The 22,385-nt window shown below is 37.6% G+C and overlaps 3 protein-coding genes across 15 annotated transcripts in view; 2 read left to right on the top strand and 1 right to left on the bottom strand.

Moving 5' to 3' along the window:
* The window catches only part of Fmr1 (synaptic functional regulator FMR1), a 40,108-nt gene extending 37,222 nt beyond the window's left edge, over positions 1-2,886 (top strand). For all 7 annotated transcript variants that reach the window (XM_022076676.2, XM_022076674.2, XM_022076673.2 and 4 more), the window contains one exon: positions 117-2,886. In XM_022076676.2, the coding sequence (XP_021932368.1) occupies positions 117-298 (182 nt within the window). In that variant the 3' untranslated portion in view covers positions 299-2,886. The remainder of the gene's footprint in view (positions 1-116) is intronic.
* On the bottom strand, positions 2,884-4,936 carry Bet5 (blocked early in transport 5). The gene is made up of 2 exons (XM_022076677.2): positions 4,613-4,936; positions 2,884-3,334 (listed from the first exon to the last, which is right to left on the bottom strand). Exons 1-2 carry the CDS (start codon positions 4,709-4,711, stop codon positions 2,996-2,998), a joined length of 438 nt encoding a protein of 145 aa, XP_021932369.1. The 5' UTR covers positions 4,712-4,936; the 3' UTR covers positions 2,884-2,995.
* On the top strand, positions 4,923-21,583 carry LOC110835951 (cAMP-dependent protein kinase catalytic subunit beta). Of its 7 annotated transcripts, none has more exons than XM_022076689.2 (11): positions 4,923-5,064; positions 7,211-7,279; positions 8,623-8,838; positions 10,161-10,276; positions 12,006-12,113; positions 13,513-13,581; positions 15,019-15,119; positions 15,320-15,446; positions 16,502-16,660; positions 18,249-18,326; positions 19,588-21,583. In XM_022076689.2, the coding sequence occupies exons 1-11, from the start codon at positions 5,007-5,009 to the stop codon at positions 20,134-20,136; spliced, it is 1,650 nt and encodes a 549-aa protein (XP_021932381.2). In that variant the 5' UTR covers positions 4,923-5,006; the 3' UTR covers positions 20,137-21,583. The 7 variants fall into 7 exon arrangements, with proteins under 7 accessions (XP_021932381.2, XP_087211013.1, XP_087211018.1 ...); XM_087354887.1 differs by having other exon boundaries at positions 15,320-15,470; XM_087354892.1 differs by lacking the exon at positions 4,923-5,064 and adding an exon at positions 5,476-5,623 and having other exon boundaries at positions 15,320-15,470.
* The last annotated feature ends 802 nt before the right edge of the window (positions 21,584-22,385 follow it).

Genomic DNA, 22,385 nt, shown 5'->3' with positions numbered 1-22,385 from the left:
ACAAGACTTCGTTTAAATAAAAACAATGAATCTTGGTTCTTAAAATGTCGTGTTTAATGTTTTCTATAGTAACCTGGCAGTGTGGTAGCCTAGAATGTTCAGTATTATGTTGACAGGTGGTGGTGCTGCCCCAGGCCCCAGTGATCAGTCTGCATTTACAAGCAAAGAAGGAACACCAGCTGCAGAAGGGCCACCTAAAACTCAGAGAGAACCAAAATCCCGCAGTCAGAGGCCACCGGCATCTAAGCGATCTGAAGGCAAAGCCAAGGAAACAATGGTCAATGGCACATCTGTCTAGGCTTGTGCAATTTTGTCTCAGACGCACAATGTTTGACAAACTGCACAGTAGTTCTGGACATTTCTCATCTACGATTAAAACAGGAATACATGGAAAATGTATACATGGTTTATATTAAGAACAAAGTGCCAAGAAAATGGTAATTGGGACCTTTAGATCATATTCACAGAAGGCTAATGCTTTAACCACATGTGGGATTGATATGGGGTTTATAAATTACTGAAAGTTACATTCTGTGAATTGTCCAGTGATAAATATACACTAGTATCCCACTCTTGTGTAATTTGGTTCTCCTTGATATGTTCTCCTTGAAATCTTGCATTTTTACAAAACATTTTGCAAGATTTTGAGTCCAAATTGAGTAATTAAAATGTTTTCTTTTCATGTTGGTGAAAGTTCTTATCAATCTAGGTTGATACATAGCTGAAAGAAACCCTATTGCAGGTTTTCAGTTAATAAAGCTACCCCATCACTTTGTGATAGGAAGGCACAAGAATTAGGTGTGATGGATGCTCACTCATCTTGCACTTTATATATACAGTGCAGCAGTGCCTCAACACACAAGAAATTTCCCTCTTGTTCAGGGCTAGCTCATGGTTGCCTTTTTTTATACTTGCTACCAAAATTTAACCCTCCCTTATTTCCTCCTTTCATTTTGTAGAGCAGAATGAAACTTTTTTTTTTTTGGGTTCGTAACATAGTAAAGGGCAAGATTTATTATTCCTGATGAATGACATTTTTGTGTGAATACTGTAGCTCACTTTGTAGGAGGCAGCTGTGTGTAAAGTTTGCATAACAGCAGTATTCAGATGTTCCTTCTAGTATTTATTGTCTCAAGTTTGGTTACTTGCATAGTGGAGTTACTTAACATTTTTACCTGTAGTTGCAGCAGAGATTGAAATTTGTTGAATGCTAACAAATCTAGTGATGAGTTGAGAGCTTTAACTTGTAAGGTGAATACAGAAGAGAAAATTAGATTTAAAACCACATTTTAAACAACTTACAGAATTTCTTTCAATGTCCAGTATCTGGGAAATTGGCATTTTATGTTTTGTGAAGATTTACTGGCATGTTAATGAATTATAGTCGGAACAAATATTTGTTCCGCTACCAATTTATTTAACGCATTTTGCAAAATACCTAATGTTTAAGTAATAATGTATATGATTCTTTTCAGACTTTGTATACCACATACCTTTTTTGTTATTTGTAAGAACTGTTATAAATAACACATCTGATGCAGGTATACATGAACTGTTGTAGTGTTCTTCATGCAGCATATAATTGTTTTGATGAATATTTCCTGGCTTGTACCACTGCATCTTTATATCTTAACTGGAGAACCTTGCAGAAAATATGCTCTGCAGTTAGGACAGAGACGGCCTGCAATGACTTGTTAACTTTGTGTTCTCTTAGTGAGCAGTATTTTCTTGTTACATATTGGCCAGTGAAAGAACAAAGATAAATTTCCATACTTCATTCATAATGGTTGTGCTCATAAGCTCGCTCTCTGGTCAAGCTTACTGCATAGCAGAATGAAGCCGTAATAATCTTGTGCGTAGAACATGGGAAAAGTTGCTATCATATTTTTCCACCCCTGTTTACATTTGATATATTTGTGTGGTTTCCTGACCTCAGTAGTCATGGCACAGTGTAAATGTTCTGTTTTTATGTAGAAAAGCGTAACACACATTGATGATATCCATTATTCTGGTGTATGAATTTGGTCTTTTGAAGATTACAGCATTAAGATTCAGTACATTGTTATTTAGAAAGAAAGAAAACTTATACAGAACAGAATAGCAGCTCTGTTACGATGCAATATTTCTTTCCGAGTATAGATGTATCTCTAGTACCAATTGGTCAGTTGTGTAGTGTGTGCTGTGTCCAGATTTATGTTTGGAGTGCGTTTATGTACACACGATCCGCACATGGAATGGCGAGTCGAGGCAGAGCGTAGGACTTCAGAATAACAAAGTGCCCTTTTTTAATAAACAATATTCCTTAGATATACACTTCTTTCTGATCAGTGTTTTTGTTTCTTTATCCTGAATAATGCTTAGGTTCAGTTGAGACAGTTTTAATTTCAGTTTCTTTGATGGTTCGTGTACGCATTACTAGCAACTCTTACTGGATATGTCTGTGTAACTGTAGAGTAAGTACCAAATGATGACTGAAAAAAAGCTTTCTGTTACATGCTGAAAACCAACTGTTGTGAACTTCAAGAAATGTATCCTGATATATAATTATATCAAGTATGGATGGAGAGAATGGACTTGCAAGAATGGTAACATGTTGTACAGCTACAATGGATTGTTCAACAGTGTTCAAAGAAACACCACACCTGTGTCTTACTCAAGTTGTACGTCTTTGTGTGAATCTCCAAACATGTCCTGACAGAAAAAAAAACAGACTATCTTTAAACTGTGAGTGATTTTTATTTTGAACATAGGTCATTCAGCATCAGTAACGTTGCATTTGTTTAAAAAGCAATATTATAGCTTCTTCCCCAGTTTGCTTGTTGAGATAGGTTTGTATTGATCTTGCAATGTTTGCATAATTTAAGAATAAACCATTTCTGTACATAATTTCTATTCAGAACTTTATTGTTACTCAAACAGTGAATATCCCAACTGAAGTACAATCTTTTAATAATTTACAGTTACTCATTTAGAGAATGTCTCATGAAAATGAACATTACATTGTTCTGGGTGCAAAAACATTTGATTGCTTGATAAATGCGTCTAGTTTACTCTTAAATAGTTCGCTCTTAATCGGCTCCTTCATGTTGCACGCTGGATTCTTCACCACATATTCCACGTAGATTTGACTGTAAATCTGCTGCAGAAGTTCTCTGACATTTTGGGCGTTCACATCCGTATTCAAGATAAATTTGAGACCTGATGGTGTCTCAAAGTAATGTAAGATATATTTGTTGGTTTTGTAATATAAAAACCCTTCTTTTGTGTCGAGGGGAGATATTTTACTAACAAACGACTTGATTGAATACAGCATACCATACATTAACTTGGCTTCCTGCAAAAGAATAAAGCAGATGTAATTACACAAAATGAAGATGAACAGTTTCCTATTAGAGTTCATACGCAGTCTCGGTATCTTCATGTACAACGAAGATATATGGCCACTATTTTTTGGCATGGCCTTTCTGCTCTGCGTGATTACTAAGTCAGTTCCCACATTTCCTAGTCATTAAGCTGCAGTGTTAGACTGCAAGTCAGCATGGGTAAGAGCAGGAAGTGGCATTAGATTCCCTTTCTTGAACATCGATAAGTTTACATTAGGACATCAAGTGTTTTTGTATTAATCTCGTGTAAACTGCAACCGATTAGTCAAGACAAGATAGAATTAGACACGTTTAGTTATGATAGGTAACATTCTTGTTTATGGTAAAAAAAACATACGGTTTGGACACATGCCTGAGATGTGAGAAACCAGTCCTACTGTGAATGTAGCTCCTGCAATATCTCTGGTTTGACATGTAGTTGGTTGCAAATTTACCATTATCATAGTGATGCCTTTTGCTTTTTAAGAATATCTTAACACTGCAAATGGTGTCATCGAAGTCCAGTCAAGTATAACGAAGATAAACTCCCAAATGAGCACCAAGCTTCTGGTAGTCGTGGCCCCAGGAAATATTAACTTGCTAATTCTAAAATCTTATTTCTGATTACACATTAAACATTTTCATTAATGGAAAGTAAATATGCAAATGAGTCCCATGTAAACCTATAGTTGTGCTGTTCAATCACCCTTAAATAACAAAGTGGGGTTTTTCAGGCATGCCAGTTGAGGGCAATGTGTACAAATTTCATTTCATATAACAATCTGATCAACAACTGTTCCCCAAGTTGTAAAATACAAAGCCAGGCAGTCACATAAAACTTTAGATTCTCTCAAACATTCACACTTCTGACGTGATGCCCAGAATGAATTTCAGTAAATTGCTGTGCATGTTTTACCTGCATTTTTATCAATTTATAATTTATTTATATGTAGTCCTGTGATGAAGGGACATGACGTATGTTATACTGAATTTGTATTACTTCAGTAACACAAATTGATTTGTCAGCTGAGCCTTCCTCATACAAATGCTAACTTTTGTGCCAATCTTCAATTTTTGCAACTGTTCAAAAAAAATTAGAGAAGAAAATGTTGACATGGTCAAAATCACATTTTAACATCATGGTCACTCACCATGAAGAGACACTTTGTCAATTTATATTAAAAAAGCTAGCCTCGCCTATTACTTATAAATTAAATAACTGAAGCCGTAGTAAAGTATATTTCCTTTACCTCTTCTTTCGTGATACCGGATTGTTTTAACCTGTTCCATTCACAGTAGTACAACAACGTGCCAAAACGGTCAAATATGTATAGGTTATGTACAGTCATCGTTTACCAACAAATACTACGTGATATGAATAATCTCAAACACCACTCACTGCTGTGGCGTTAACAATCTACAAATAACACATGGCCAACATAAACGCAACAATTCTCTGTTCGTTGCTAAGGTACGTTATCTGTGTATACATGTTATGTCTAACATCCCAACAATACAAATTAGTTGCTATGGAATGTTATTTATGTTTGCGTGTTGGTGTCCAAAATCCCAGCAACCATATTATTAATGTTTGCTGCGTGGTTGAAGAACATTAAATTGTTCTGAAGACGTATAGTGGACTCCATGACTTTCCCGACGAAAGCAATTTGCAACTACAATCTTAGATATCGCTCAAATAGGGGTAACGTATTTATTTTCATTCCACCTTCCTCCTGCTTCTAAGTTAAGTTCGATTATAATTTCGGTTCGGTGCTTGAGTTAATACGAATCGTTCTTGAGAAAATGTGGACTACAATCACTGATCATCTTAGTTTGCTATTTAAAATAGATCAGGGTCTTGAGCTGTGGAATGTAACGAAATTGTAGTAAGCAGATCATTATCAAGGTGTTACCACACCAGAGATCTAAATTTCGTTAAGCTTAAGTCATGGGATTAGAAAATTCATACATTATACATATTCACGTATACGTAACACTGAACTTTATAATACGGATGCTTTTATGATGTAATTGAAACTGATGGAAAGGTAGTTCTAAAATCAACCTTTACACTCAGTGGTCAGGGCGGTTATAATTGGTAGCACTGTAAATACTACTCAGTCTTTAGAAGCACTATACTGATTATCTAAAACATAAAATATATCGTATTAATTATTTTGTAACTATAAAATATGAATATAATATTTATAAAAGGGTTTGAATTTATCAATAAGGAGATTAAGCAGTTTTGTTGCCGATCGGTTAAGTATATGTCTGCCATGTAGGCAAAACAACTCTTTGCACTTACAGGCGCCGAAATTGGAATGTAATTATAATATAATTATAAAAGTTCTTTATTATAAATTCACTTTGGTTACTTAGGTCTTGTGCATTATTTACCTTTTTGAAGCCGATGCTTTACAAATTCACATTGTTTATTTAGGTTATGTGACGTGTAGATTTAAGCAAATAAAAATGTAATTTTAATTGGAGCCCATCGGTAAGTGAATTTATATAAGTGCAACAATAAGTGATGTCGAGCGAAGTGTATCAATAAATGATTTTGAGTGAAGTGTAGTTGAGTGTAGTTTTACAAATTTAAATCATTCAAAATATGTAAATAGCTTCAGTTGTGGTTGTAACTGTTTGTCATTTTCTTGGACTGATGTTAAAGCCAAAACATGACCAAACATCACCCAGAGTCAAAAGTCTTTGCTCTATTAAGGATGAAAGTCTTAAGGCAAAACTGACTGACTAATTTCAGCCAGTAACTGTGTTGGAGCCAGAAATTGTTGCTCTATTCAAGAAGTGCAAGGATCCCAAACCTAGCAACAATAAATTTAAAAAGGTTCTGCTTTTAGGCAATAGCCATGGTAGAGGGTTGAGTGGCCAGCTTTACTCAATCCTAGGGTCTGAGTACGCTATCACTAGTTTATTCAAACCCGATACTGCTCTTCACAATGTTGTAATAGATCTAAAGGCTTTAAGTAAAGAAATGACTAAGGATGGCCATGAAATTATAGGGGGGGGGGGGGGGGGGGGGGCATGAAATAGCCTTGATATAGATGGAAATTATCAAATTAAAAAGGGTCTGAGCAATATTGCCATTAATACAAATGTTGGACTTGTTGGCCTTCTTGATCATCATGACAATATGAGGGTAAGGATTGTTAATATGGTGCTTGATCATGTGTTGTAGACTGCTTACAAGTCCCACGTTAGTCTAATAGATATAATACCCGTTAATAGGTATGACGATACCAGACATGGATTACACCTTAGTTCAAAAAGCAAGGAGAAACTTTTGTATGTAATTGCTGACAGGATTAAATGTGATGAAAGACTGTCGGTTTGCAAGCAGCGTCAGGTGGTTGAATGGTGAATAAACCATATCTTGTAAGACTTGAGGTTCTCACAGCGGTGAGTATGAAGATTTCCGTCTTTTGGGTTGTTGCAGACTACACAGCGCAACAACCCAGAAGACGGAAATCTTCAAACCATATCTTCTGCCAACGTTTCAAGAGCAATCTCTGCTTACTTGTATTTTTTCTGGATGTATAGAGAGCCACATGTTTTGTAACAGACATCACTTAGCTAGTTACTTTAACTTTTCATACATGAAATATTTAATTAAATATAATATAAACATATTTATGTAGATTATATTTTAAGCTGAACTGACTGTAATTTCGCAAAGACCACCATATGTTGTGGCATTCCTCCCTAATTATAATGAAAACTCCATTCAGTGGGAAAATTGCATGGTTTACTGTTGTAAATTATTATAATTATGCATGTAAACTAAAGATACTTTGGATCATGTCTGTTATTGTGATACTTCGTTACAGCTGAAGAAACAGAGTCCTGTCTTGTCAGTGCAAAGGACTTCATTTTTATCAGACATCTAGGAGAAGGCGGTAAGTACAACTTTTTGTTAATACTTTACCAATTATCTGTGTTTTTCTGTGCTTAAAGAATACTGATGAGACTTTCTGAACCCTTATAGATAAATGGGCAGAATAGTAGTAGCAGTAGTAATAGTACAGTAGCAACAACATCTGCTCTGGAAGCAAAAACGTGCAGCACAGCCTCAGTTTTAGGAACAGTTGCAGTAGTTATTTGTACATGGCTGTAGAAACTTTAATGATATTAAACTTCATTTATGACTGCTACTGTATAGAAACGATTATATTTAAAATTATTCATTATCAGGACTTTTTCCATTGTATTTTCTTTAAAAAACCCACAACGTTTCGGAGGCTGGTTCTGTCTCCGTCTTCAGATGAGACTAGCTCTATCTAAGGGACCCAACCGAGTAGGTACCTATCACCTGAAGACATCATCCTAAAGTATCCCATCATCACCATTGGTAAATATGTGTGAAAAGTATATTTTTCTTATTTTACTTCATTCAGCTCAGAATTAGGGGTTAGTAAAAATGGTGTAGACAATACTGTGCTGAACAAAATTTGTTATTGTTGAATATTATTTATACTGTGCCCATTGAAGGTTTGCAAAAATTTGTGGAGAAATTTCAAAATGGCGGGTTTTCAACTGAGTTGCTACGTAATCAAGTTGTGAATGGTTTTTGTGTTACTGGGTCAAAGACCCATCCAGAAAAGATTCGAAGTACAAGTATTACATGTTCAGTTGTTCCTTCAGACTTGAAATAGTGTATTAATATTATGACATTACACCGTTTTGGTAGTTGGATTTCTATTTTCATTATCACATAAAAAGAGAGGGGACAAAAATCTGCCTTTTAGGCCTCCTGATTAAGCTAGTCTTAAACATGTATCACATTCAGAAAATAGAATCCAATTTCTGAAATTTAATTTTATAATATTTTACCATGGACAAAATCCAAAAGAACAGTTTAACACAATGTAATGTTTGATCATTAGAAGCCTTCAAACTTTGATCTAAGTATTATAACAGTAAAAGTTGTTGTTGTTGTTATTATTATTATTATATTAATGAAAATATCACATAGTTGAGTGGGATTTTATCTTATTTTTGTCACCTGTAAGGTTATTCTTAGTGATTGAAATTATGTGCTCTAATCCTTTGAAACCACAAAATTATCACACTAACAGCATGTGCTTTTAGTACTTGTTGAATAGTATCCTATACAGAGATTGTACTGATGTATTATATTTATATTATACAAAACCTTCATACAGAATTATAATCTTTTTAATAGAGAGTTTACATATATGAGAGCATATATCAAGATGAACATAACCGAGTGTTGTTACAGGATTTGCTGTGGTATACCTTGTTCTTAAGAGAGGCGGCATTGACGATGGCACACTTTATGCAATGAAAGTAATGCAGAAGAGTAACATCATTCATAATGAGGTCACTGAACATGTAATGATGGAGCGTCGTGTGTTTGGAAAAATTGATAACAGTCCATTCCTGGTCAAACTACAGTATGCCTTTCAAACAGAATCAAGGCTGTTCTTGGTAATGGGTGAGTATATAAAAAATTATATGTCGCCCTCAGTGGACTGGTGGTTAGCATGCTTGCCACAGGACCCAAGGTTCGTGGGTTTGAACCCAGCCGAGGTCGATGAATTTTGAAGGGTGGTAAAAGTCCGTAGCAGAACTTCCTTCGGAGGTGAAGTAAAGCCGGCGGTCCCATGTCGTAGATTTACGGCATGTAAAAGAACCTTACAAGCATGATACAAGATGTTTTGTAAGCAAAATTCAGCGGCCACTTCTCACCGAAGTCTCTCTTGATTCACTGCTAGATGGCTCTGGCAGTCAAATCAGAATTGAGTATAAATTATGTAGTCAGTGGGCTGGTCACTCACTAACAAATATACACTTCAAAGACTAAGAAATCTCTGAAAAGGAGGCAATGAAAACCCACAATGGGGTTGTAGAGCCAAGGAACAACAACAAAAGAACCTTATGAGCATGAATGAGAAGTTTTGTAACTCAAATTCAGCAGACGTTTCTCACCCATCTCTCCCGATTCTCTTCTGGATGGCTCTAGCAGTCAAATCAGGATTGAGTAGAAATTGTACACTCACTACTCACAGATGCACACTTTAAGGACAAAGAAACCTCCCATGTGAGAGGAGGCCAAGGCGCGAAATTGGGCTTTAGTGCCATTGAATGGATGGATGTAAAAAATTATATACAGTGCATCCGTATGTAGGGTAGATTTTATTTATTGCCTGGGGTGACCAAACAGAAAGTTGTGACCAATGGTCATTAAGTGAAATACCAAATTTCAGCAGATCAAATACAATAAGTTTAATAAGCACAATGGAAGTTTCCTATGAATCAGCTGAGAAAATCAGTTAACTCAGACAAATTCAAATGCTCATAAAGTGTAAACTCCAAAAACCAAAACAGCAGTTCCTCACAAACTAAATGACCTGTAATACAAACACAGTTTCTGCAAACCACAGTATGGTAAAATGCTGTAAGAATTATCCTAAAAAATGATAATTTCTGCAGCCTATACCCTCTTCATTCCAATCGACCAAACCGCCCGAACAGCGTTTTGAAACACAAACAGATACATGTTTTATTAGGCCAAACCTCACAAGCAGCTGGCAGAGATGCCACCTTCAGTGCACGTAACAGACTGCTTGGAGTGGAACTACCGAATGAAGTGACTGAATAATGGCAACGTCAAATGCGGGGTGGAGGTGGAACTGAGATTAGGGAAGATGAGATTAAACTGAGACAGGTGGGAATAACAGTGCAAATTATGAAAGGTGAGCCACACATGGCTATAAGTGTCCTCACAGTAACAAGGTTGCGTTATTACTGTTCCAGATTACTTTCCTGGCGGAGACATGAGGCAGTACATATCGAGGCAGGGGAAACTTACAGAAGTTGAAGTTAAATATTACTTAGCAGAAATTATCCTGGCCATTCAACACCTGCATGAGGTGTGAAACCTAAAATTATGTAATTGATTAATTGTATGGCTACAGAATTTTTCAGTTTCATTCAGTACTTTATTTCTTCATTACACATCAGACAATTTTAAATTTCTGTCATAAATATCTGAAATAGTAACAAAGGATAATTCCATCTGTCCCTGAATTTCTGCTTCTTTTGTCTGAATGACTTTTCAGGTTTAATTAGCTCAGACATTGATTAATAATGTAGTTGCCATCTGATTTGCTTCTTTGTCCCACCCAGCCACCTATCTAATGTGTACTGCGGTCCTTTCCTGGGGGTAAAGCATAGCAGGGATGTGATACTGACCACTCACCGCTGTCTAGTGCCAAGGTTACTACACAGTGCTACAAGCCAGAAGACAGCCATCTTCAGACCTGCTACCGGGAAAACCTCAAATCCTACTTCGTAAATAACTTTGCTGGAGGATATATATTTGTAGCTAATTTTTGTTCATTCACAATGTTTATCCATCATTTCTCAATAGTAAAAGTAAATTAAAGCAGTCCCACTATATGTCATATAGGCACTTGGGGGGAGAGGTGGTATGGCTCCTACTCATTCTTCACCTTGGCACTAGATGGGGGTGAGTGGTCAGCATCACACCCCAGCATCGCTTTACCCCTGGGAAAGGACCCCGGTATCCATTGGATAGGAGGCTGGGTGGGCCCCATAGTCGGTCTGGATGCAGAGGCTAGAGGAAAAATCCTCTGCCCCCGTCGGGGATCGAACCCCGGTCGTCCAGCGCGTAGCTAGTCACTATACTGACTGAGCTATCCCGACTCAATTTCTCAATAGTAAGTTATATAATAAACCAGGGGTGCCAACCCGCGGCCCGCGGGCCGCATGTGGCCCGCCTTGAACATTTTTCCGGCCCGCGAGATTCATCACACTTTTACAAAATATATTTATTTTATAATGGCCAAAGACTTTGGCCATTATAAAAAAAATGTCTATAGTGTATCTAAATCTAATATGGGGATATATAATTTTATATGTGGCCCGCGGAGTTATGATGCATTTCCAAAGTGGCCCGAAAGATCATTTGGTTTGGCCACCCCTGTAATAAACAAAGGTATGTCAATGATCATATCAGCTAACAACTGAAAATTATATGATCTTTATTTATGAAAGATATTAAATATTGTGCATTTAATTAAATAAGAGTAGTTAAAAGAATAAATTGTTGGGAAAACACAGTTTTATACAAAAAGTAGTGAATGTGTGATACAACTCCAGAGTAAGCTATAGATAATTTTGTTGTGAATTGACTCGTTTGTAATCATTTGCGACTCCCATATTCATGTAGGGAGGTGTGCGCTACATCATTTATGAGGTAAGTTGTAGAGCTGTGCAGTTGTCTGAACTGATTAATTCACTTTGAATAATTCATTCATAAATTACCCATCCCTATCGTCGTAACTGCCTTGTTATCTCTGTAAATCAATAACTAAGACTGTTAATAATAATTCCATCTGTATACACATAAGAGACGAGGTAGAACCTCATTCACAATTATAGTCACATGCTCAGAAGTTAAAATTAATTAGGTCTAGTGGTATTTAATTAATTTAATCAATAATAATAAATATGGCAGCTTAATCAGAGTGATATATAGCAGAAAAGCAAAATAGTATGTCTTTATCTCACTACCACAATAAGAATGGAAACATTAATCGCCAGTGTATAGAGAATTTATTCATTTGTTGCTTTCAGATGCAAATAATCCATCGAGATCTTAAACCAGAAAATCTTCTGCTGGATTCAAGTGGTCACATTGCAGTCGCAGATTATGGACTGTGCAAATTCCTGTCTCGTAACAAGGTAAATTTAAGAAACCTTATGTCTTGGTGAGTTTACATACAGGATCATGTACGCTCAAAATGAAGGAGTTCCATGGACCACTGACTATCTCTTAGGCGGTACTCTTCGGAAAAAGTCAAAGTACTAGAACCGTAATGAGTGAAGGGGTTTCAGGGGCCTCAAATTGGACGCGTATTCAGACTGTTTTTTACCAATATATAAGATAAAGTTGAACTAACAGACATCAGAAATTCTTTGAATTTGAGGGAGTGAAGTCAGAAGTGCTGATTTGTATTGCCTATCAAATTGTTGTAATTTGTTCTTTTAGGCATTTCATAAATATTTACTATTATTGGTTCTAAACCCATTAACATTCTATCTAGTATTCAGAACATTAAATATATAAGATACATAAATCTCTGCCTTTCTTTGAGGAAATAACATAAATTACAAGTGTTTGAAAAAAGGACAATTTTGGAAGCTAAGAGGGATAAAGTAAAGGAATATCTGCGGTTCTTACAGCTCCCAGAATATCGTTTAGTTACTGAATTTAAGGAGATTGCTTACAATGGGATGGACATGTAGAAAGAGGGGAATATTGGTGGAAGACCTCTTGGAAAATACCAACTTACAAAATCAAGAAGAAGATGAGAGTACAGCAACAAGAGGGATCTTAGAGAAATAGACTGTGAATGGAACTGGCTCATGTCTGTATCCAGTGGTGGTCTTCAGTATTACCAATGCTGAAGAGTTTTATTTGAGTTAGTTGTAAGCCGGCATAGCTCAGTCAAATAGTGACTGGCTACCGACTGGACGACCGGGTTTGATCCCCAACATCGGCAGAGGATTTTTCCTCCAGCCTCTGCGCCCAGACCTGGGCCTACCCAGCCTCCTATCCAACGGGTACCAGGGTCCTTTCCCGAGGGTAAACCGCGGCCGGGGCGTGATGCTGACCACTCACTCCCATCTAGTGCCGAGGTCAAGAATGAGTAGGAGCTATACCTCCTCTCCCTCCCAAGTGCCTACATGGGACAGCTTTGCTCTTTTATAGAGTTAGTAGTTGCTTTGTGTGTCACATTCCTGCTACAGGTATTTAAAATGTTGAAGATTTCTGTCTTCTGGGTTGTTGCGCTGTGTAGTCTGGTCGATGTTTACCAACGTTTTAGAGGTCATATTCATCGCCCTGATGACGGAGGCAGTATGACCTCTGAAACGTTGGTTAACATCGACCAGACTACACAGCGCAACAACCCAGAAGACGGAAATCTTCAAACTCTGAGGACAGAGGCAGTATGACCTCTGAAACGTTGGTTAACATCGACCAGACTACACAGCGCAACAACCCAGAAGACAGAAATCTTCATACTCACCGCTGTGAAAACCTCAAATCATACATTTAAAATGTTGTTTTCATCAACAGGCCTACTCTTTCTGCGGAACTGAGGGATATTTGGCTCCTGAGATGTTCAGCGGCAGAGGCTACAGCAAGTTAAGTATCTTATACCTTGACAGTCTTAAATTGAAATTGTGGGCATGTATGTATGTTCACTTGCAGCTTGAGAACAGATAAACTGATTTTCACCAGACTCGGCATGCTTATTCCTTGATACCACGAAGAGATTACAGAAAGGTTAAAACTCCAAAAAATGTCTTGAATTTAAGCTACAACCCCAGAATATATCCTGGGTTTGATTCCTGGTGAAGATGGTTTTTGTAGCTCAGAAACTTAGCATGATAGAACAATATGAAGACCAGGGTTTGTTTTGGCAAGGAAATTACAGGAACAGAGGCCCAAACCCTGAAAAAGTGCCCTGGGTTCGAGTCTTGGTGTATATGTTGGGTTTAGGGATAATAATTTTTTTTTATTTATTAAATGATACATGTTGAATGATCAAGCCTATGATAATTCTTTTGGAAATAAAGATTTATAAGAAATGAAAGTATTTGTTGAATTTCCCTGTAGTAACATTGCAAGCACTCTTCTAGTGTGAAAATAATCTATTTTGTGTAATTTAACCAACAGTATGATTAATGTAAACAAATAAAGTATCACAGTATAATAATCTGAGGATATGTAACCACAGATAGTTCATAATGACATGATTAATTTAGTCAGTGCACATTACAGGAGGTAGAACTTTTGAAATGAATTTGGTACGGTCACCTGCCTGCCATCTGGTCTGATGATTAATACATATTTGTCTGAAAATGTAATTTAAATTACAAGTAATGGAGAGGCCCGGAAATTTGCAAGAAGTTTTCTTCAATCTGTCTTTTCATGTCCCCCCCAAACAAACAACAAATTAGCTTTTTGTATCTATTTTTGCTGCATTATTCCCACAAACAAAAATAAAAATATTAATGACTTAAGTACAGGTTGGTTTTTAAAGATTAAATGTGCTATATAAACAGCTTTAGAAAATAAAGAGGAACATTTACAGTAACTTGTATTACAAAGTACTGCTGAACTCACAGCAGTTCGAAACATACAAACTGAAAAATACAGAAATCAAGGTTCATATCTAAACCTTGCAAAAATGCCCTTATTTGCGTCACCATGTCTGTCTGTCCACATGTAATATTTTTAGATTTGCGCAATAGATTTTAATGGCATTTGTTAATTAACCTGATTAAACTCTTGATGTTATATAATGTGAATTATAAATGATGGCGGTTTTTATTTTTCTGACCCAGCATTCATGAGGAAAGCCATAAGAAAACTCTTGCTATGAATCAAACTGATAGCTGTGTGAACTAGATAAATGAAGAAAGAATACTTTTCATAAATAGGGATCTTCCATATAAACCTAGAGACAAGAAATGAACAACAGTCTGTTCACACCACAGATTTTCTGTTTCTGGAGAGACTTGTGAAGAAATTAAAATGACTTACTGCAGCTTTTGGCCCTAATTTGAATTGTTACAGGCTGTGGATTGGTGGAGTATTGGCATATTGACATATGAGATGCTGACTGGATCCATGCCGTTTACAGTTGTCAACCAAAAAGACATGACAAAGCCACATTTGTAAGTCCTTAACCTTATGCAAGGAAACAATATACAAGCCATTGCTATCTCTTGTATTACCTACTTCAGAGATCTCCATGCAAATTAGACACATAAGTCATTTATAATAACTCTGAAAGGCATTATAAACACAAATTTTAATGCATATTTAATATTTATGTTATTAATGGCAAGTACAAGAATGGACCTTTCTTTTTTAGTCGGGTTCGGTATCGTACACCGGTGATGCCAAAGCACTTTTCCCCGGAAGTCGTGGATTTTATCACCAGATTATTAGATCAAGATCCAAGAAAACGTTTAGGTGGAGGAAAAGATGATATTTGGAAGGTGAAGAGGCATCCATTTCTTTGTGTGAGCTCTTTTTTCATACCTGTTATCATACAGTACAGGTAGGACTCGGTTTACGCCCGCTTCACTTTTGCGCCTCTCATAGATCACGATTGGAGGGGGTGATGAGTCATGATTCTGCCCAACTTCCTAGACACAGATGGTCCCGACATTGTAATAAAACTATGATACTAAATGATAAACTACGACCTAAAATTTAAAAAAATTAAACATAAAATGGAATTTAAAATGTGACACTAACAGTGAAATCAATGCAAGAGGCTATTGCTCTTATGAATAAGGAATGTGACATCTTGTGTAGCAATGACCCCATCTGGGAGCAGAGCTCAACAGTTAAGAGAGGGATTGATACAGTTCTACAGCCATACTATAACTTATTGTAAGAAAAGAGGAAAACCAAACAGACATCCATTCTGTCATTTTTAAAGCAGTCATTTTTCTTTCTTTTTCTTAAATATTATTATCTTAAACATTATACAATTTTCAATACGTAAATTTCATAAAATTATTAATTTTTCAAGTATTTTGTGTCGATTACTGAAAATCTTGGAACGTGACCTAATGTATTTACACATGATCCCATTATATTTTTGCTTCAATTTATGCCGGAAATATCAGGAACCTAACCCTGGCGTAAACCGAGTCCTACCTGTAATTGTTTTAATGTTTCGGTTCTAATCTGTCTTCTCCATGTAATGTATGAAGAAAATCAAATCAGTTTGAGACGAACAACACTGTTTCTAGACGACTTGATTCTGTTCTAACTTCAGGAAGTAAAAAATGTGTGGAACAACTTGTGTATAACAAGTGTAAATTTACCAAGAACGTAGTTGAAACCTTGCCCTCAGACAGCCTTTGTAGTAGATGCAGTGTTATTAAATAACTTAGAAGCACAGACCAACAGAAGACTTCACTTCAAAAACCTTGTACTTTCTCCACAGCTAAAGGATTTGTTCTCTCGTCTACCTTGCTAAACTTTACTCTGCAATCAGCATTCTGGTCCGTACCATTAATGCTTGTGCTTCATCCTACAGGACATCAACTGGGCAGATGTGGCACGAAAAGCCACGGTTATGCCTCGTGTGCCACGTCTTAATGAGGTCCGTGTTGGCACCGTTCAAAAACATTGCACCATGGACATTTTCCTGCAGCCGTCCATCACTTTGTTGTGCAAGGGTGACACCACTCTCAGGGTGAGAACAATTTTAGTATGTGGTGCGTAAGAACAGGGTTTATTTCTGGTGTTTCTGCTACATTTAGAACAGGTGTTAGAAACTGAGGTCTATATTGCCTTGAAGGTGTTATAGTAATGATGAATGTTGTGATTGCCCCAAAACCTTGGCTAATAATTGCACACTGTAACTAGGATATGGTGCATACAATGGGATTAAATATTTACGCTGCCATGTTCAAGAAGATTTATGGGCACAAACAGCAGATATTAACAGAATTGTAGACAGTGATAACAATACCATGAGGGTTGTTAATTCCTGGAAATACAATGTCATAAAACCCAACTACTACAAAGATAACAGTCCACACTACGCAGATTTTTCGGTACTGAAGGCGATGTTAGTAAGACGACCCACCTCTTACATTGGAAATTTCAGTTACAAATGGATCTCTGACAATCTGTGAAACCTTAGAAGCATTTTAGACACATAAGATGCTGCTGGCTTAGATATATAAAATTTGTAACAGTATCATGATTTAGTAACTAACTCCCTGGTAGCAGAGCCCACAGGTTCAACACTGACAACACCAAAGTCCGCCACCAGCCATTATCCTAAGCCAACTCCATCCTTTTGCCATTCTCACAGCCCACCTCCCTAAGATCCACCTTGATGTTATCCTCCCATCTCCTTCTTGGTCTGCTCAGAGGTCGTTTTCCAGGATTCCCTATGAAAATTCTGAATGTACGAAGGTGGACGGCAGCGCCCATAGCCCCAGTAAGGGAGGGCCACCACCACAAAGAGGTATCCAGGACTCGGTGGCAGCCCCACCACTTGGGTGTAGGGTATGACAGGCCTAGTAAGCCGATACCCGAAGCCAAGAAAACATCACTCGAGTTCAAAAGGGCAATAGCCGGCAGATTTAGGCAACAGGAAGTCCCAATGAGGTGCAAGAGGTTGCTGTATGAGGTGTACCTTGTACCAATTGTTACATATGCAGCAGAAAGGAAGGAGATACAGAAAGTGGAAGCAATGGGTATGAAGTTTTTGAGGAGTGCATTTGGTATAACAAGGAGGGATAGAGTACGGAATGAGGAAGTTAGGAAACGAATGGATGTGAGGGGTCTGGTAGAGAGAGTAGAAGAATGACACGTGAAGCGAATGGGAGAAGATGGATAGCACGACAAATGTTGGATATGAGAGTGACTGGCACAAGACTAAGGAGGAGACCACGAAGAAGGTGGGAGGAGCAGAAGAAAATGAGGAGTAATGGAGAGGTGCGCCCAGTGGCAGTTGGTGGAAGAAGAGATGGAGGAGCTTTACCAAGCGGACCCGGCCCCAGGCTGGAAACAGCAATGGATGATGATGATGATACCTCATTTCTATTTGTTATTGTTCCTAGATACTTAAATTTTTAAACATTTTCAAATGATGTGTTTCTTATACTTATGTTCCGCTGTTGTTTATCCCGTATTACGCCCATGTATTTCGTTTTGTCTACATTTACTTCTAGACCTATTTCCTTGCTAGCCTGTAGGAGAGTTTCTGCATTCTTGGTTATGGTACACCTGAATTTTCTTACCTGTAACATTTATAATTTGTATTGCAGGGTTACTCATTCATGTCTCAGGCACTAATTCCTAATGGAAATTCTACAAGTGGAACCTATCAGAAGTGCCCAAATATGGTAAGTGATAATATTTGAGCTGCATTAATTTCTCAGAATGCAAATTACAAAATAAGGGATCAGTTATTAATTATTTAATAACAGCAACATACTTTGGCCATTTTTTCCCTTTTATACAAGTGTCTTCACTTCACTGTCACAATAATATAAAGAGAACTGTGTGACAAAAGAAATGGTAGATTAACAGATTCAGATTACAGAAACGTCTCAGTCACATTTGCCCACAGTCATTCTCCCCCTTTGCAACAATAACAACACAGCAGGTTGCAATAATAAAGCATGAATTAAAATCAAGAAGTCGATGAAAGACCCTCGGGCAACAAGCCGTGTCAGGTGGCTGAATGGTAAAGGAACCATTTCTGCTGCCAACATTTCGAGAGCCATCTCTGCTCTCATCCTCAGGGCAGCTGCAATACGAAACCGGTCCTATGTAGCGCGCCCGCCGATGGGAGTCTTTCATCAACTTCAGTCATCGCGAAAGCTTCACTTCATACATTGAAATAGAAAAAATAATAATAATTTCATCTCCCAATGTAATTGACCTTGAAAGAAGATTGTTGGATAACATTTTGTATGAACAGTAGTTGATGAAAGTGGTACTTTGGTGATTCTTACAGTCAGTCTATAATATTATTGTAAATGTATTTTCCAGAGTACAGGACAACTTTTTTCATGGAAAATTCTGCATTTTATTTTCATGTGTCTTATAGTTTGGAAAATGCAGACCCTTTTACCTGCTGTGACAATTAATTAGTCCTTATTCCGAACAGAATTAATATTATTTTGGATCTCAGGATGCAGTGTTGTACCTCCTGCCAGAATTTTACCATTGTCTAGTAATATACATTTCAACTCATGTGCTTCTAAAGAACATACTCCATCACAGACGAAATTATTGGGTATCGTCAATATTGTTTTCAGTTTAATCAACAACTCTTCTGACTATAGAAAGTATCAAGGAATATCCCTGTCACAATGCTTTTTTCCATTATTTTAGTCTATTAATTAAAAAATTATAAAAGTCAATAGGGGATTTTAATTTCTTTCTTGTACTTTGCATCAAGTGGGTTTTGAACCCATTATCGAAGTGTTCACGTAGGCTAGACATACTATACCTTACACCATGGGCTGCATAAAATACAAATTAATGTTTGTTTATTGATAAACAAATCTTTTCAAATGGGGAAGAAGAGCCTTATGGGATAGAAATTCTTGTAAAATACATTACATGACAAAGAACTGACTATTTTGTTGTTACCAGGTGAAATTAACACCAAAAAGGAGGGCTCTACAGGTGACTACTAAGAGAGGACATCATACACCTCATATAAATGTAATGAAGAAGCCAAAAAGACAAGCAAGAAGGGCAATACACAGACCTGAACTAGAAGAGTATTCTTCAGGACCTTCTACTTCAAAGACTGTAGTGAAGAAAGATGTTAACAGAATGGAATGCAAGAGGAAGCTGGAAAGAGATTCAGAAGAGTCTGTAATACCATTTAAAAAGTGTCGAATTGACAAACCTTCACACAGGATGACAACGGAGAGTGAATGTACACCTCAGATAAATATGTTCATAGCACCAGAGATGCCAGCAAGAGGGGGTGTACAGTTAACTACTGACAGAAGACGTCTTACATCTCGTACAAATGTATCGAGGATACCAGAAACACGAGCAAGAACGGCATTACACAGACAACATCTAGAAGAGAATTTTTCAGGGCCTTCTACTTCAAAGACTGTATTGAAGAAAGATGTTAACAGAATGGCACGCAAGAGGAAGCTGCGTAGACAGCCATTTAAAAAGTGATGAATTGACAAACATTCATATGGGTTGAGATGATATTGGAGGCAACCCTTCTGAACAAGGAGCACGTAAAATAAAACATTGAAGTGACAAAAAATAATTAGAATCTGCTGAAACATTGCTGGCAGTTCTAGGATCTTCAAAATAAAAGAACAACTATGTGCCATTTTAAAGGGATATAAGGGGGAAATGCAGATAAGGGTCCAACATGCAAGGACGTTTAAAAACAGCCCCTGTCAGGGGTGACAGGAAATTTTGAAGGGGTGGGAGAGGAAAGAAGGAACTGGCTAGGACCAGATCATTCTGAGTTGACTTAGCAGTCATTGTGGGATAACTGCTGCTTCTGTGGCTCGGGCTTCCTGTCTTCCTTCAGGGACAGGATGAGAAGCTTCCACAGGATTCTCCTGGTGTGGGATTACTCTTTGGCGAGCCTGCTGTATCTGCCAGTTACTGGAGCTGTTCTGCATGAAAGTGGTCCTGTGTACCAACATGGAGTGTACAGCGTTTGTTGGAGCTGGAAGTGGCCAGCCTAACTCAACCCAGCTCAGCCATGGGTCACAGAACTTTCCAACAAAAACGTCGGTGCACAGGGCCAGAACGCTCTGCGACTGCGAAAGCCTGTGTGATAAGCTGAAGTGCCTCAGGGCCACTTTCAGGCAGAACGGCTGTAGCAACTGGCAGATCCAACAGGGTGTCAATCTACTGGAGAGAGTCATTCCAAACCCTGGAGAGACCTACTTCAGCTGCCTTCCTCCTCTGTCACCGTGACCTTCAGTAACGTCAGTAGGATGTCTGTGGATCTCCATCCAAGGAAGAGTCCCATTGTCATGTGGTCTTTGAAAGACTTCTTGGGACTCGGAGACTCCTGGTATATACATTGTGCCCTGAAAATGTGGTCAAATCTAAATTGAGCAGACCTGCTATTCTATTGAAATCAGGTTCAAGACAGACAAATCTGCTGTGGCCAAATAGCATAAACCAGGGCCATTCGCCACCAAATCTACGAACATGGACCAAATGGTCAGGGAGGGAACTGAGATCAGGCTACAACGTAACATAGACATGGGGGATGCCCTCCACCTCAGCTGGTCGTGGAAGCCTCCCTTAAAAATTGCAGGAGGCGTCCACCACAGAAGCGGTGCTTGTCTGAACCTGGCTGATAGGATAGTGGTTTTGCTGCCTCCATCATCTGGCAACTTTTTTAAAATTTTGCGGTGACTTGCGCAAAAAGAAACTGTGAAATCAATTGAATTGTATAAATTACAAATAAAATAAATTGTTTTGTGATAAGTTTTATTTAATGCTCGACACATACTCTGATCAAATAAGACGAAGACCAACAGTGCTCATGTACAAGTGCATTGATATCTTTTAATTAAACTTGATGTGTTGTGTGACTGATATTTGTCAATAAATAGGTCATATCTCTATTCCTTGCTTCCTGAGAATATGACTGGGCATTTCATTGTAGACACCATGTATATTTAAAGATCGTCTGTTTCTTTGGCATCCAGGATGTGAATATTACTCCACACCAATGTGCATTCAAAGTATTTCTACCCTTGAAAGTAATGTTGGTTATTAGCATTTCAGTTCAGTAAACTATAATTTCAGAATTTTGAAAGAATTACGTGTTACAGGTTAATACCTCCCTGGCATAAAGTTCAAGGAATCAAATATTTTGTTAGCTGGTTGCAAGATACAAGCACCGATCATAGCACGGCTTCATGGAAATTTTACTCGGTTCCTCTCGGCAGCAAGTAGTACAGGTGTTGTCATGAATTAGTGAGTTAAATAATTTTTCCCCATAGAGAGCAGCACAAATGCAGAACACGACAAACTGAAGTGGGTAACAAATTGTTGCTTTATAGAAACTACAATGACAATTCTTTAGATATTATTGTTGACTGTAGATTGTGTAATGTTGAGTCACATTATTTATCCTTCTCTTAATTTTTCTAAGAAATTGGCATTGTTGGCAGCTTGTATCATCATCATGTAGCTTTCATGGAGTTAGGCCATTTGTTGGCCTGTTCCGGCTTCACTTTTCCAGAAGCCTCTTCAGAGGTCTTCCCCGACTTCTTCTTCCTTTTGGTACATAATTTATTAAAATTTTGGGTAGCCTGCTTCTTGCCATTCTGTCTACATGTTCAAGCCATTTTGTTTTATAATTTTCTATTTTTTCTAATACTGGAACTATATTCAACTCCTCTACAATTTCTGTATTAGTTTTGTAATCCATCCAATTGTAA

The sequence above is a fragment of the Zootermopsis nevadensis genome, unplaced genomic scaffold (assembly GCF_977971745.1).
Source record: "Zootermopsis nevadensis isolate Lab colony 2312 unplaced genomic scaffold, Znev_1.0 Znev_ptg000024l, whole genome shotgun sequence".
Classification (NCBI taxonomy): domain Eukaryota; kingdom Metazoa; phylum Arthropoda; class Insecta; order Blattodea; family Termopsidae; genus Zootermopsis; species Zootermopsis nevadensis.
This window is presented reverse-complemented; position numbering and strand designations above follow the sequence as displayed.